Here is a 13574-nt window from a genome sequence, read left to right on the forward strand (position 1 = left end):
CAATAAACTAATTAATGTGGGTTTATATTCTTCTCAGAGGCGAATTGGCATTCTCTGACAAGCATCCATTAATATAAGTTATGAGACAAAAGTCTTTTAATTATATATCATGCCACATAAGGCTTTATGTACTGAGTCTGTCAATATCAAAGTCAATAAAAGTTGAGTGACTGTGAAATAAGATTCTGAACAATTAATCTTAAAGCTAAAATAGTATGAAAGTGAATGGAAATTATAGTTGTATATAACTTTATTATATTAGTCTCATTTTTCTGGTTTGTCTTATATAATACAATTAAGCTTTCCCTTAAAAAAATCCATCATGATCACATTTGGAAAAAAATGTTTGTATTTGTCTTTTAGAAATAGTTTTAAATATTGGCTTTTTCTAACTGATTGAATCCCCAGACATGTTTTAAGTAAATTAATTAAAAATGTTCTAAGAACTAGTGTTTGAAAGTAATGGTGTATAATAGAGATACATTTCTGCAAGAAAAAAACAGAACTGAGATGTGAGTGGAACAGAAAATCAGACAATCCTGTTTTTTAAAAAAAATCCTTACTATAGTGACAGTCTTCACAAAATCACAAGACATTTGTTGAAAAGGATCTTGAAGGTCATGTACTTTAACTTCCTACCGGATGTATAAATCTCTCTTACATCATCCCAAATAGTCATGCAGCCTCTCCTTGAACATTACCACTGACATTGGATTTATTACCTTTCTACTCAGTTCATAAATTTTATCTTCTATCTGATAGAGTTCTTTATGTATATGTCGTTTGACTTCTATTAGACTATAATCTCCTTGAGGGCAGATTCAATATTTAAATCCCTAATATACTGTTTATAACAAGTGTTTTCCCTGTAATAAAGTTCATTAATTGAAGTAATCAATTAATAAGTTCTGATTTGGGGACATTCTGTTTATTAAAAGATTCCACCTTAAACTGAGCTCTTTTCTATCAACTGGTCTTATTCCTTTCTTAGAAATCTCTCAACCCAAGGGTAGAGCTTTAACCTTAAGGTGGAGCTTAAAGGTATTTGGCATTTATTATTGCTGCCCTGTTATCTATCCCTTTCTCAGTGGGGAGGAAATTGATCTCAGTTTGTGTTCTTTTAAAAGAATAGTGGTGTTCATTTTCCTCAGCCACTACAAAGTCTCAGATTTGACTGGACCTAAATCAATCCCTTTACTCATCAAGACACACTGATTCTTTGTGGTTTTGTTTTTTTTTTTTAGTTGCAATTCAAGTCATTCTCCATTCTTAAAATAACTTAATGATATCCTGCCCCAAGAGAAGAGCTCCTTTCTGGGTGGTGCCTGGAGTCACCACCTGACCATGACAAACACTGAGTCAGCATAGACGGAAGAAACAGTCACACTGCGGGATGGTTTAAGCGTTACAGCACCAGCATTACTGTGATGGAGGAAGCCAAATTGGTCATTTTTGTTGGTTTTCTCAGAAAAAGAGCTTACTCCAATATCTAATGAGTGATCCTAAAATTCAAAGCTTAGAATGTTTTAGAACCAGAAAGGACAAAGTTCAACTTCCACATTGGATAAACAAGGGAGTTAAACTCAGAAAGAGTGTGTTGTCTTAAGTCATAACTAGACCAAGATCCTTTATTTCTATTTATTTCTCTGTGCCCAGAGAGCTTTCTCCTACAACTCAGAAGGGAAAAAGACTTAAGAGTATGAAGCAGTTAGAGTCAAAATGCCTTAGCGAGTCAAAATTTTCATAAGACCTCTTCCAGGGTCTTGAAAGTCCCCGTAGTGGTGAGGAGCTCGAGACTCATGGTAAATTCTTTTATGGATGAGTTGTTTCAAAACATATGTTTACACTGATCTACTTCTGCTCTGGTTTTGCTGGGGGTGGGTGGAAGTGTCTCACAGAACTATTTGGCAAAGGTTAAGAATGCTGTTGGTCATGAAACAAGAACCTCACAGGAGTAAGTTTAATCCACACTGAGACAAATCACCAGCCTCCTCCCTCTGCTCTCTTACCTGCACGTCGCCTTCAAGTGCCTGTCCTTGGGCATACTTGTGACGACTGAAATCCCCACCCAACAATCATCCGGATGTTTCCCCACCGACATCTGAGTACTCACATTGCTTCCTAAAGAGCCTGTTTTCTATGACTCTCTCTCCTTGTGGTTCATTCAGGACCCACAATTCCTTCATAATGACACAAGCTGTTCACATTCAGACTTCCCTATTGTTATTTCTCTCCCAAGGACGGTTTACCCACTGATGACCCTCCCTGACAGCCCTGCCTTTCCTCTGGGCTTGTTTGGAAAAGTTACCCAGTCTCTTCCAGTGATATTCATTGAGTACCACTCCACTTATAACAGGATAGTTGAGCCTAATAAAGTAAAAAATATTCGTATAGCTCCCATTTATTGTATACCGTGTGCTTCGTGCTGGGCAAAGAGGTTTATGAGCATGATCTCATTTTGTCTTCACAGGAATACTCTGCAGTGCATAATCCTGATATCACTTGATCGTGGTAATCATTTCGCAGTGTAAATGTATATCAGATCATCCCATTGTACACTTTAAATATATAGTTTTACTTGTCAGTTACACCTCAATAAAGCTGGAGGAAAGAAGGAAAGAAATCAGTAGCTGGATAAAGGAGAAAAGGCAAACTAATATTCAAAATAAAATCAGTGCAGGCAAGATAATGAGACATTACCTAATCAGTGGGCAGAGGGAATCCGGGGCTCAGGGAAGTTCAATAAGCTGCCAAAGGTCATACAGCTAAAGAGGTCCTGCCTGGCTGTGCATTCAGACCCAATTCTGAAGTCCAGGCTTCACATCATCATGCTATATTCCTTCTCTGAGAGCCAGTTTCTAGAATTTAGGCCTTTCCAAACTGTACTGAAATGCCAATTCTAGACATAGGTATAAATCCTCTCAAACTCTCCTTTCCTTACAATTGCCTTTTTGATGGTGATCTTTTTCTATATTATATTATTCTAATTTCTTTGCTGAATGTGGAAGAATTTAAATTAATTTTTCAAGGTATAATTTTAACAAACCACATCCTAATGTAGTAATTACTATTATGGAAAGTGTGCTACTTGAAAACTTCAAATAGCTTTCCAGAATAACTTGTAGTTATAATGAATTGTGTTGATACTATTTGCATTTTTATTGTGTATAATTTAACAAGCATGTGATGACTTATCTAATTACAGTATATAGTTCACAAAGCAATAGTTTACAACAATATTTCCTTGGTAGAGGTTATAGTTCCACATGAGATGCTTATTTTATGTCTGCACAGAGTGGTGTATTACTATAAAATGTGCATACAAATAAAGCCTTACTAAAAAGACAGACTTTAGAAGCATAATCTGTTTTAGACACACATTTCCAAAAATTTGCAGAAAAAAATTACATTCCTTAAACCAATCAAGCTAAACAAATTCATAAAATATTTTTGCCCTGTCAAACATCATAAGAATTATTCTGATGATGCTCATGAGAGAAAAATCCACTTATTCATGAATAAATAGGGGAAAAAAAGTAAGTACATTTTTCTACCTCTGCAAGGTGAGGACTTTCCTGTATTATTGCATCCTTCAAGCTTGAGGTTGAGAATAATAACAAAGGAATCCTGTTGGCTCTCCCTTCAAACTATATCCTGAGTCAATCCACTTCTCATCACCTCCGTTGCTATCCCTTTGGTCCAAACCACTTGGATTACTAAGACAGCCTCCTACCTGGTCTTTCTGCTTCCAACCTTGCTCCACTTCTCTTGGCAGCAGAACAGCCAGAATGATCCTGTTACAACTAAAGTCAGACCAGGTGTCCTCTCTGCTCAGAGCTCCCCAGTGGGCCTCTTTTTTCTGATAGGAAAAGCTGAAGTTTTCACAACGAACAAAAGGCCTTAGCCACTCTGACCCCCAAGTGCCTCTGTGACCTCATCCGCTTTTCTTACTTATCTGCTTCCACCACTCTGGCCTTTTTGTTCTTCCTCAAAGACAGGAGGCACACTCCTGTCTCAGGGCCTGCAACCAGCTGCTCCTCTGCCTGGAGAGTTACCTAGTTACCTCTATCACCTCCTTTGAATCTTTGCTCAAACTTCACCTCCTTAGTGAGGCCTCCCTGGACCACCCAAATTAATAGCAACCTTCTGATCCAGTCAAATCCCAAATTCCCCAATCTCCTTTACTCTTAATGTTTTTTTCCATAACCCTTAAACTACCTGTTCACAGACTCTGTAATTTACTTGTTTACTGTGTTTATTGGATGCCTCCCCCTGTAATATCCAGGAGGGAAGGGTTTTTATTGTCTTATTTGTTCACTGATGTATCACTAGAAACTAGAATAGTTCCTGGCACGTAGTATCCACTCCAGTATTGGGTGAAGGAATGAGTGAGGGCTAGGATTAGTCAGGCATTTGTCTTCATATTTCACTCTTTCTTTGCTTGTCAAAATGGTCATGATGCCAGCCTCCTTGAAACCTTAGATAATTTAAACTGTCTTGCCTTAAGAAATAGCCTAAAAAGTGATTTTAAAAAACTGCAGCCATATTCTTCAGGGTTCTGATGTTAACATTTAAATACTCATCATGACATCTTGAAAGGTTCTCTGCCTTATTAAATCCTCAAAATAATCGACCATGTCAAGGACAAGATTAATTGAATTACTGTCTACTCTTGAATCAAGAATCAACTGATTTGCTGTTTTCCCTCATTTTTGTGTGCTGTCATTTATAAGCATAGCTTTGATTTTGTGATGACTTTTAAAAGCTATAGCTAACTCCTATGTGTGACATTTTCCAGGCAGAACTGCTATGATTTCAGCATCATCTATGGATTCTACAGTTTCTGTTGTTGTTAAATATAATTATTAAAGTATAATGAGTCTTCAACTCTCAGAATTATAACCTCTTAGAGTAAGAATTTCCTTGAATGGTAGGAGAGCAATGAAATCTAATGTAATTTTTTTCTTTCAACAAATATTGACCATGCACCTGCTATAATAGACCTATTGCTAGATGCTGAGTACCCAGAGATAAACAAAAACCAGTCCCTGTCCCAGAATGACTCAGTCTAGGAGAGAAAACAGATAGGTAAATATCTAACAGTTCTATGATATGCTAAGTGCTATAACAGATCGTTGAACAGTGCTGTGAAAATATGGAAAAGAAAGTGACTTTAGAAAAATTCCTCTATTATCCTTCTAGATATCTGTATTTTTTCAGTTTAAAACGTTGGTTAAGTACCTACTAAGTCCCATGCATCATGCAGACTGAATTAAGTTGCAGTTTTCTGAGAGGTACTGCTCATGATTATATTATTCATGCTGCTCCTACACGTATGACTGAAAACATTGCTGCTTGGAAAAAAAATGGCCAGTTGTAACTGAGAAAGCTTTTAGAGCATGCTTTTTCTATGGTGTCGTTACTTGATGCTCAATGTACCAGACACAGAGCTTGGGGCTGCTCAATAGTCTATTCTCTAATTACTGCATGCTTACATACCAGCATGGACTGGCTGCTACGAGTTCCAGGAAATATTTCAACCAAATAAAGTACCCAAGATGTGTAACTACTCTTGTTTATAATCTTTTCTTTGTCTGATTCTTGCATAATGTAACAAGGTTTGTGGGAAAGGGCCAAATGCTTCATAAATACTTTAAAATTTTAATGCTACTTGATGGGAGAAAAAATATTAAGAAAAACCAGGAAATATTTTCAGCCATCTTCTATGAACATTTAAAAATTGGGAAACTGACTAAGGATGTCTGTGATTGAATTGCTTATCACTCTGAGTCAATGTAGTAACTAAAAAGGCAAGTTTGCAATATATTAAAGTGTATTATGAAGCTATGTGCAATGATGTAAGGGTATATTTAGCTATATTTGAAAATAAACTTGCTCTTATAACCATAAACATAGCTGAAAAATGACAGAAATAACATTAAGACTTAGTATAGTCCTTAACTACATACTAGGTGCTGTTTATGTCATAAGTAATTCAATCACCCTATGAGGTAGGAATAATGATTATCCCCATTTTATAGGTGAGGAAAGACACAGTGAGACTTACTAGCCCAAGGTCACTGTTAATAGGTAGCAGAGACAGAATCTGGACCTAAGTAATGGGTCTCTAGAGTAGGTGACAGCAACTGCTATGTTATAGTATAACATATACACAGGTAAGATGGGCACATTAGCCATGTTCATTATTTAACTCATGTTTTAGCAGGGTCTGTTCAACTATCTGGATGTTTGCACTCAGAAATGTGTTAGGAAAGAAATACTTAAAGTGTCTAATCCTGGTTTGGAAAAATGTAACCTTTTAAATGTTTGTTATCTAACATCCCAAAGCCTTAAAATAACTTTCAGGAATGACTAAGTTTGTGCTTAACCAAAATATTACTAATGATGAAACAGTAAAACCTCAGAAGTTTTGATTACCAATCACATAATACAAGGCACACCCTGCTAATTATATCCCTTAACGTGAAGCTAGGAGCCCCGGCAACAGCACATTCACGTTGCAGGGCACAGGAATCAAAGGTGGTGTGAACTCCGTGCTCTTCTGGAGCTGGAATTGAAATACAGAGCGTTATCATTTGAAGAAAACCTGCTTAATATTTGATAAGGAGGTACTTTTATAAATCAACTGGGATTTTAAAAATCATCTTAGATGTTTAGAATTTGGATTGCTGCACTCCTTGTCTTTGGCACATCAACAGGTAAGATTCATAATTTATAAGTTCCTTAAAAATAATGAGTATATTCACATCCAAAAGGTAATCAATTTGGAGTTTGAAATATTAATACTGTTTATGTTTCAATTTATGTGTCATAAAATTGTCTAAGGAAACTGCATCAGTTTCATAATACTGAATGAATCTAATGAGCATATGAAAAGCATCTATTTCCAGTAATAAAGAAGCTGTGGACAGCCTTGTACTGTGCTTCCAGCTCTGGTATTTACTAGCCTTCTGTCCTTGGTCAAGAATCTGATCCATTAAAGTCTCAATTTCTTCACTTCTAAGTTGGCTATGTAGCAGTAAATGAAAAAATACATACATAGTTCTGATTTCAGTACTTAACTCACAGATGCTCTGTAGATGTTTGAATGAATAAATGAATGATTAATGTTGATTGGCTTTTTTCCACTTGGGTCACGATTTTGTGAAGGGACATTGGTCTGTCAACATTTCTTATGCATTAACTCAGTATTGGTTGACTTGTGCTCTTTATATTGGGGACTCCTTATGCTTGTAGTATGTGCACAGTTAGTTACTGTTTTGTCTGATCTTAGCAGCTTGGTCAGTATTGTACCTCTAAGCACAATAAAAGTTAGTTGATATGTTTTAAGCAAAATAGAATTGAAAAATTGCAGTGGTTTTTACTTCCAGCCCTCCAGCTCTCCTCTATGGCATAAAGAATGAAGGGGATGGAGCTATCATTAGATTTAGTATATGCCAGGAACTATGCTCTATTTTCCATGATTTTCATGCCCAGGACAGTCCTGACTGAATGCTGAAAGCAAAGAGACTGATGAGTTCTAGAACAGAAGTCGAGAAATGAGTGAAGTCTGCCCTGGTCCATTTTCTCTTACTGTCACTTTCCCTTCTCAGGTGGTGTCTCCTCCTCCCAGAGTTCAAAGCGCCCTCTTTGCTCTCTACTCACAGCCCACCACTTAAAATCTTCTCTGAACAATGGTGCTAGTACATTTTTTAACGAACAAAAACAATCACCTACTATGTGCCAGGTACTGTGTTAAGTTCTGGAGACACAGTTATGATTGATAAAGCTTCCCTAGAGTCCATCAGAAAAATTTGCTTTTCATTAGGGATTGATTTCTGTTTGGAAGCTCATTGAATTAACCAAAATTGTAAACTGGTGGGTACCAGAGGACTAAATGCAAATGGACTCTGTTACAAATTTAATAGACACAACATAAGTAATACACACACACACACACTTTTTCTGTGTATATATATATATATATATAATTTTAATTTCATATAATTTACATTTTATTTTTAAAAATCATATTATGTAGCAGCTGACTCTCTCCTCAACCCCTTCTTACCCAGTTTAGATCTCATGGTCAGTCATGACACTTCTCAGCGTGTACATTGGCCTTCTCTGCTACACTTGCATCATTTGGCTTAACCACACCCTGACTAGATTCCAGCACTTCACCCACTTTGCACCTGCACCTGTAGGCACACATACATAGAGAAACACATGCCATGCTGATTGTCTCACTGTGAATTCACAGTTATTATCTAAAGTAGACCCTGAAGCTGCCAAGCCTTTGGCATTAGGATTCCCTAATCCATTCATTCTCCTACACTCCTGGGCTATTTCATTCTTTCTTCTCCACTCAAATCTCCAACGCCTCTCTGCCAGCCAACACTCTTGGTTTCTGGCCTTGTTTCCTCCTTCTATAAGAAAATAGAAACAAAGAGAAGAGACCATCCACACGCTCCCAGCAACACACCTATCCAGCTACCTGTGTATACATGCCCACTCTGCCTCCTCTCTTTCACAAGACACGAGCTGTTCTTGCTCCCTGCAAAGGCCAAGCCTTCCTCCTATGCAGCAGACTCTATCTCTTCTCACTATCTCAAGGATAACACTCAGTAATAGTCCCTTCTGTTTCTGCCGCTTCATCATTTCTCCTCCTCTCTGCTGGGTTATTCCCAGCAGCAGACAATTGTATGTTATTGCTCCCATCTTAAAAACTCCACCTCTCCCCTTCTTTCTTGAACACACTGCAATTAAGCTTTCACCCCCGAAACTGCACTTGTCCTGGTCACTCCCATGTTGATAAGCCAGTGCAGTTTCCCATCTTCACCTCATTGGACTCAGCAGCATTTGGAACTCTTGATTGCTTCCTCCCTGGCAGAATGTTTTTAAGTTGGTTTCCAGGATGCCACACTCTCCTCAACTTTCTCCTAGTTCTCTGACCACTTCTTGGCAGTTTTCTTCTAGTTGCCCCTCCTCTTCCTGATGTCTTAATAACAGTGTGCCCGAGGACACAGTCCTTGGACTGACCCTCTTCTGTGCCTGCAGTCCCTCCCCTGGTGACCTTATCCATACTCACAGCATTAAACACCGTCTTTACGCTAACGACCTCCAAATTTATTTCTCCAGCTGAACTTCTCCTTGGAATTCCAGTCTCATATGTCCCAGGGCTTCTGCAACATCTCATTTAGGTATCTAATTCATATAAAATGTGTATACCCAAAACTGAGTTCTTGATCTCTACCCCCAAATTGGTTTTGAGTACTGTAGTTTTTTCTAGATTTTTCCCCATCCCAACTAATGGCAACTCCAGTCTTTCAGGAGCTGCAGCAAAAAACCTTCACATTAACCCTGACTTTTCTATCACATAATTCACTGTCAATTTATCAGCAGTAAATCTCCTTCCAAGTGTATCTGGAACGTGCCCACTTCTCCCCATCTCACCTGCTGCCACTTTGACTTTAGGCACCATTTTTACTTGTCTAGTTTACTACAAATAGCCTCCCAGCTGGTCTCTCTGCCTCTACCGCTGGGCTGCTTCAATCTATTCTCAATGCAGAAGCCAGCCTGCGTCAGTCTGTGTCACTTGTCTGCTCAGAGCCCTCCAGGGGCTCTCCATCCCACTCAGAGCAGAATCAGAGACCACCCAACAATCTGCCTGGTGCTGCGTGCTTTAGCCCTGTTACCTCTCCAACAGCATCCCTTGCAGCTTGTCCACCACCCCTTATTCAAATCCCTGGGGGCCAGATGTGCTCCAGAATACAGATGTTCCTGGGATTTTAAAAAGAGACTATGGTGAGCACACTATAAAATTTTAAAAAATCCAGAGAAATCCAGGGCAGCACCCCATAGGAACCACACATGTATTTCTGTAGTGAAATCTGTGGTATTCACATTGAGATAGAATGTGTGAGTGTGTGTGTGTATATATATATATATATATATAGCCTTAGGTCAGTTTTTGCTGCCAAATGAGTTTCTTGCAAACTGAAAAACAAAAACACCAAAAACCCACTTTTTTCCCCAGAGGTTTTTAGATTTTGGAATTGCAGGGTGAGGTGTGGCCCCTCCTCCCCCTCCCCGGGTTCTTCAGCTCCCGGCAGCACGGCCTGCTCCCAATTCCGAGGCCGCACTGGGCATGCTCCTTCCTGCCGAGTCTTGTATTTTCTCTTCCCTCTGCCGGAAATGCTGCCCCAACCCCAGCCCTGAAATCCTTAAGGTCTGCTCTTCACTCCTGTCAAGTCTGAATTCCAAATGCCCTCTTTTGTGGCGAGGTCTTACCTGACAGCAGCCGCCTCCTCACCTTAAAACCACACACCAGCACTCCTGCCTTAATCTGTGTTCCTCCCAGTGCCAGCCACTATCTAACAGAAACCATGTTGTATTCACTTATTCTAGCTCGTTGTCTGCCCCCCAAGTCCCACTAATTCTCCATGAAGGCTAGGCCTGTGTTTTCCACTGCTGAACCCCCAGTGCAGAGAGTAACATCAGCACCCAATAGGCAGTCAAATAAATATTTCTCTAATATATTAATGAATCTACTATCCAGTTCTTCTACATCATTGGAAAAGGCTGCTTATAGTGAGGTAGAGACATGACTCATTTAGAAAGTGGAAATTAGGAAAATATGAATAGGCCAATTTATATGATTTCTTAACCAATTTGAACTAGCTTCATGTAATGTGCTGTATGTCAAATGCTCCTTTAAAAAAGCTTTTAGGTCAAAAAGGAAATAAAGTATCTTAGTTACAGAGTATATCAAAATATAATGACTAATAATTAAAGAAACTATAAAGAGAACAAGTTACACCAAAGAAAGAATTTAATTAATAAAAATAGAGGTTAATGCAGTAGAAAAAGAGAAAAATATATAATTGATAAATTTATCTGGTGGTTGCTTAACAACACTAAAAAAATAGAAAACTGTGTTGACACATTTAAATAAACAAAAGGAAATAACGACAGGTGCAAAAGACATTAAAATAATTATACTTTGTATGAATTCATGCTAAAAGAATTTAAATGACAGATGAAAATCTTACTCTTTACACCAAAATATATCTCAGATAGATGAACTCTTAAAAGTAAAAGAATGAAATAAATGTAAAAAAAAGTGAAATTGTTAATAATCTTGGAGTGAGGGAGGTTTTTCTAAACATGACAAAAACCACAAAGCTATAAATGAAAAAAGGATTATTTTGTTGAATAAAATGGGAAATTCTATATGACAGAAAATAAAATATATAAAACAAAAATACAAACAACAAAGTAAAATGGCTTTTCTAAATATCTGACTGAAAAAGGGCAAATCTCTTTAAGAAAAAAAGCAGACTTTAGAAAAATGTGATAGGACATGAAAATCTCATCCATAGAAGATGTACAAATGTCCAGAAATGCACAAAAAGATGTTCAAGTGTTTAGGTAATTAAAGAAATTCAAATGAAAATGACAGAAGGCTTTCATTCCAGAGGTACATATAAGAATTTAAGTCTGCATACCTTCCGTAGTAGTTTATATTATTGTTTCCATTATTTACTCTCCTTCCCTGGAAGAGGATTCTAAAGCCCACCTTTGGCCACACGACATGGCAGAGAGCAGTGCCAGTCTAAAGGCCTGCTTGAGGAACCTTTGCATGATTCACCCATCACCTGCTTTTCCTCTGCCCCAGGAGCACCATGTTCTGTACAGGGGCTTTAACTTCAATCCTGGAATGAAGAAGAACAGTAAATCAGAGCTACGTCCAACCAAAAAAAAAATACAACATGAACAAAAAACAAAAAAGCCTTAATTTCTGCAGATCAGTGGAATTTAGAGGCTGTTTGTTACCACAGCACAACCTACCAAAAGCTAATGAATGTACCTCCCAATCCTTCTTAACATTATGGTTCATTTGTTTCCTACCATTTAATAGCAAGGAAACATCGTGCAAGATGCTCACTTTTTCTTAGTCTTCATTTGTCCATAGATAAGACACAGAGGGTTCAGTCTGGTTTTGCTGTTTTAATTATTATTAATAAGACAAAGAAGCCAGACTGGATATAATTTAGTAAAGAAGTACTCTTTTTTTAACTTTTGTAACTTTTTTAAATTATAAAGGTAATTTTTGTTCACTATTGAAAATTTGAAACCATAGGTAAGTGTAAAGAAAATAAAAACCATGTGACTTGACCATTGTTAATATGTTGTAATACTTCCTTTGAATTTTATTTCTTCCCACACATTTGAAATGAAACTATACTCCATATAGTTCTATAACCTGCCTTTTCCACTATGATTATATCATTTTCACTCTCATTACAAGTTTCTTTATGAATTCTCTGTAAACATTTAGATGGCTTCATGATACCCTTAATTCTATAATTTTAAAACTGCATCTTTGGTTTTTTTGGCCCAATTTCAACTTACTAACTTACAGCAAACATGTTATTTTTAGAGAACTATTAATCTTTTAATTTTTCCCTAAGTGGTTTTAATACCTTATAGTAAGTCTCCTCCATCACATCTTCTAACTTTATACCCTTTCTACAAGTATTTCCTTAAGGAAAAAAGGCATAGTTAACAATAAACCTGGTAAACTGCAAACAGAGGAAATATTTACAACAGTCTTCATTTCAAAATCCAAACTCTCCTCCATAGACTGGATAATGCAGATGAGAACTTAGGGAGGAGGGAGCCGTGGGATTCAAAATTTAAAGGCAGATGGACATTGTAGGAGAAACAGAAAGTTGTGTTAGAAAGGCATAATCCAAATGTGCAATCAAATTAGAACTGGATGTATGTGTGGTTCAAGAGAAAAAAACAGAGTGGGTTCCAAGCAGAAGAAATATTGCTTGAGAAACCCCACTGAACTAAGGATATATTGAAGAAGGTACTTGTTTAAACTTTGAACAAGAGAAATCAAAGGCAACCAAAGAATCCAGGAAATAAGAAAGGCATGATCCAAATATGGAGTATGCTAAGACAGCACTGATCTCGAGCAATTCGCATATAAGAAAATAATTCATTTAAATTTTCTCCTTTGGAACTATAATGGAATGGAATGGAATCTGTACAAAGAAGTACAGAGGACATGTAATTAGAGCACACTAGCTGGCTCTGAAAGGAAAAATATTTATCTAGTAATATAAATTCTGTTTATTGATTTTCAATTTTTTGGAGTCAGCATACAGGCAAAACATGGAAGAATTATGTTTATAGAACAAAGTCTGAATGTTATCAGTCTTGACAGGATGAAAGTGTCACTGGTAGACCACAGAAAATGGAAAGGTGTAGGAAAGGAGAGGCAGTATTGCCTCAAACTTCATCTTGCAAAGGTAGGGAGTCAGGTTTTAGGGAGTATGAGGTATGGGCCAAGAAATAGAAGATTACTATTTAGGTTTACAGTGGAAGCCAATAAATGGGCTGAAAACAGTGTTACTGCGTAGGAGGAGTTGAGATGAGGTGGAGAGCAGGCCGTGTCCCTCAGCCTCAAGAGGGCCCTCGCTCTGCCAGCTCAGGGACACAACAAACACGGTTCCCCACTTGGCCATTCTCTGAGAGGTGCTGTTGGTAGGGACGTAAAA

The 13574-nt window shown here is 37.6% G+C and overlaps 1 protein-coding gene and 1 long non-coding RNA gene across 3 annotated transcripts in view; one reads left to right on the forward strand and one right to left on the reverse strand.

The window, feature by feature from the left end:
- The window catches only part of LOC118919249 (uncharacterized), a 36161-nt gene extending 27208 nt beyond the window's left edge, over positions 1-8953 (reverse strand). Inside the window, exon 1 of the long non-coding RNA XR_005027424.1 lies at positions 8870-8953. This is a non-coding gene — a long non-coding RNA (uncharacterized LOC118919249). The remainder of the gene's footprint in view (positions 1-8869) is intronic.
- Positions 6496-13574, forward strand: part of PNLIPRP3 (pancreatic lipase related protein 3) — a 31916-nt gene continuing 24837 nt past the window's right edge. For both annotated transcript variants that reach the window (XM_036899017.2, XM_036899019.2), the window contains exon 1: positions 6496-6719. In XM_036899017.2, coding sequence (XP_036754912.2) covers positions 6671-6719 — 49 coding nt within the window. In that variant the 5' untranslated portion in view covers positions 6496-6670. The remainder of the gene's footprint in view (positions 6720-13574) is intronic.

The sequence above is a fragment of the Manis pentadactyla genome, chromosome 8 (genome assembly GCF_030020395.1).
Source record: "Manis pentadactyla isolate mManPen7 chromosome 8, mManPen7.hap1, whole genome shotgun sequence".
NCBI lineage: Eukaryota > Metazoa > Chordata > Mammalia > Pholidota > Manidae > Manis > Manis pentadactyla.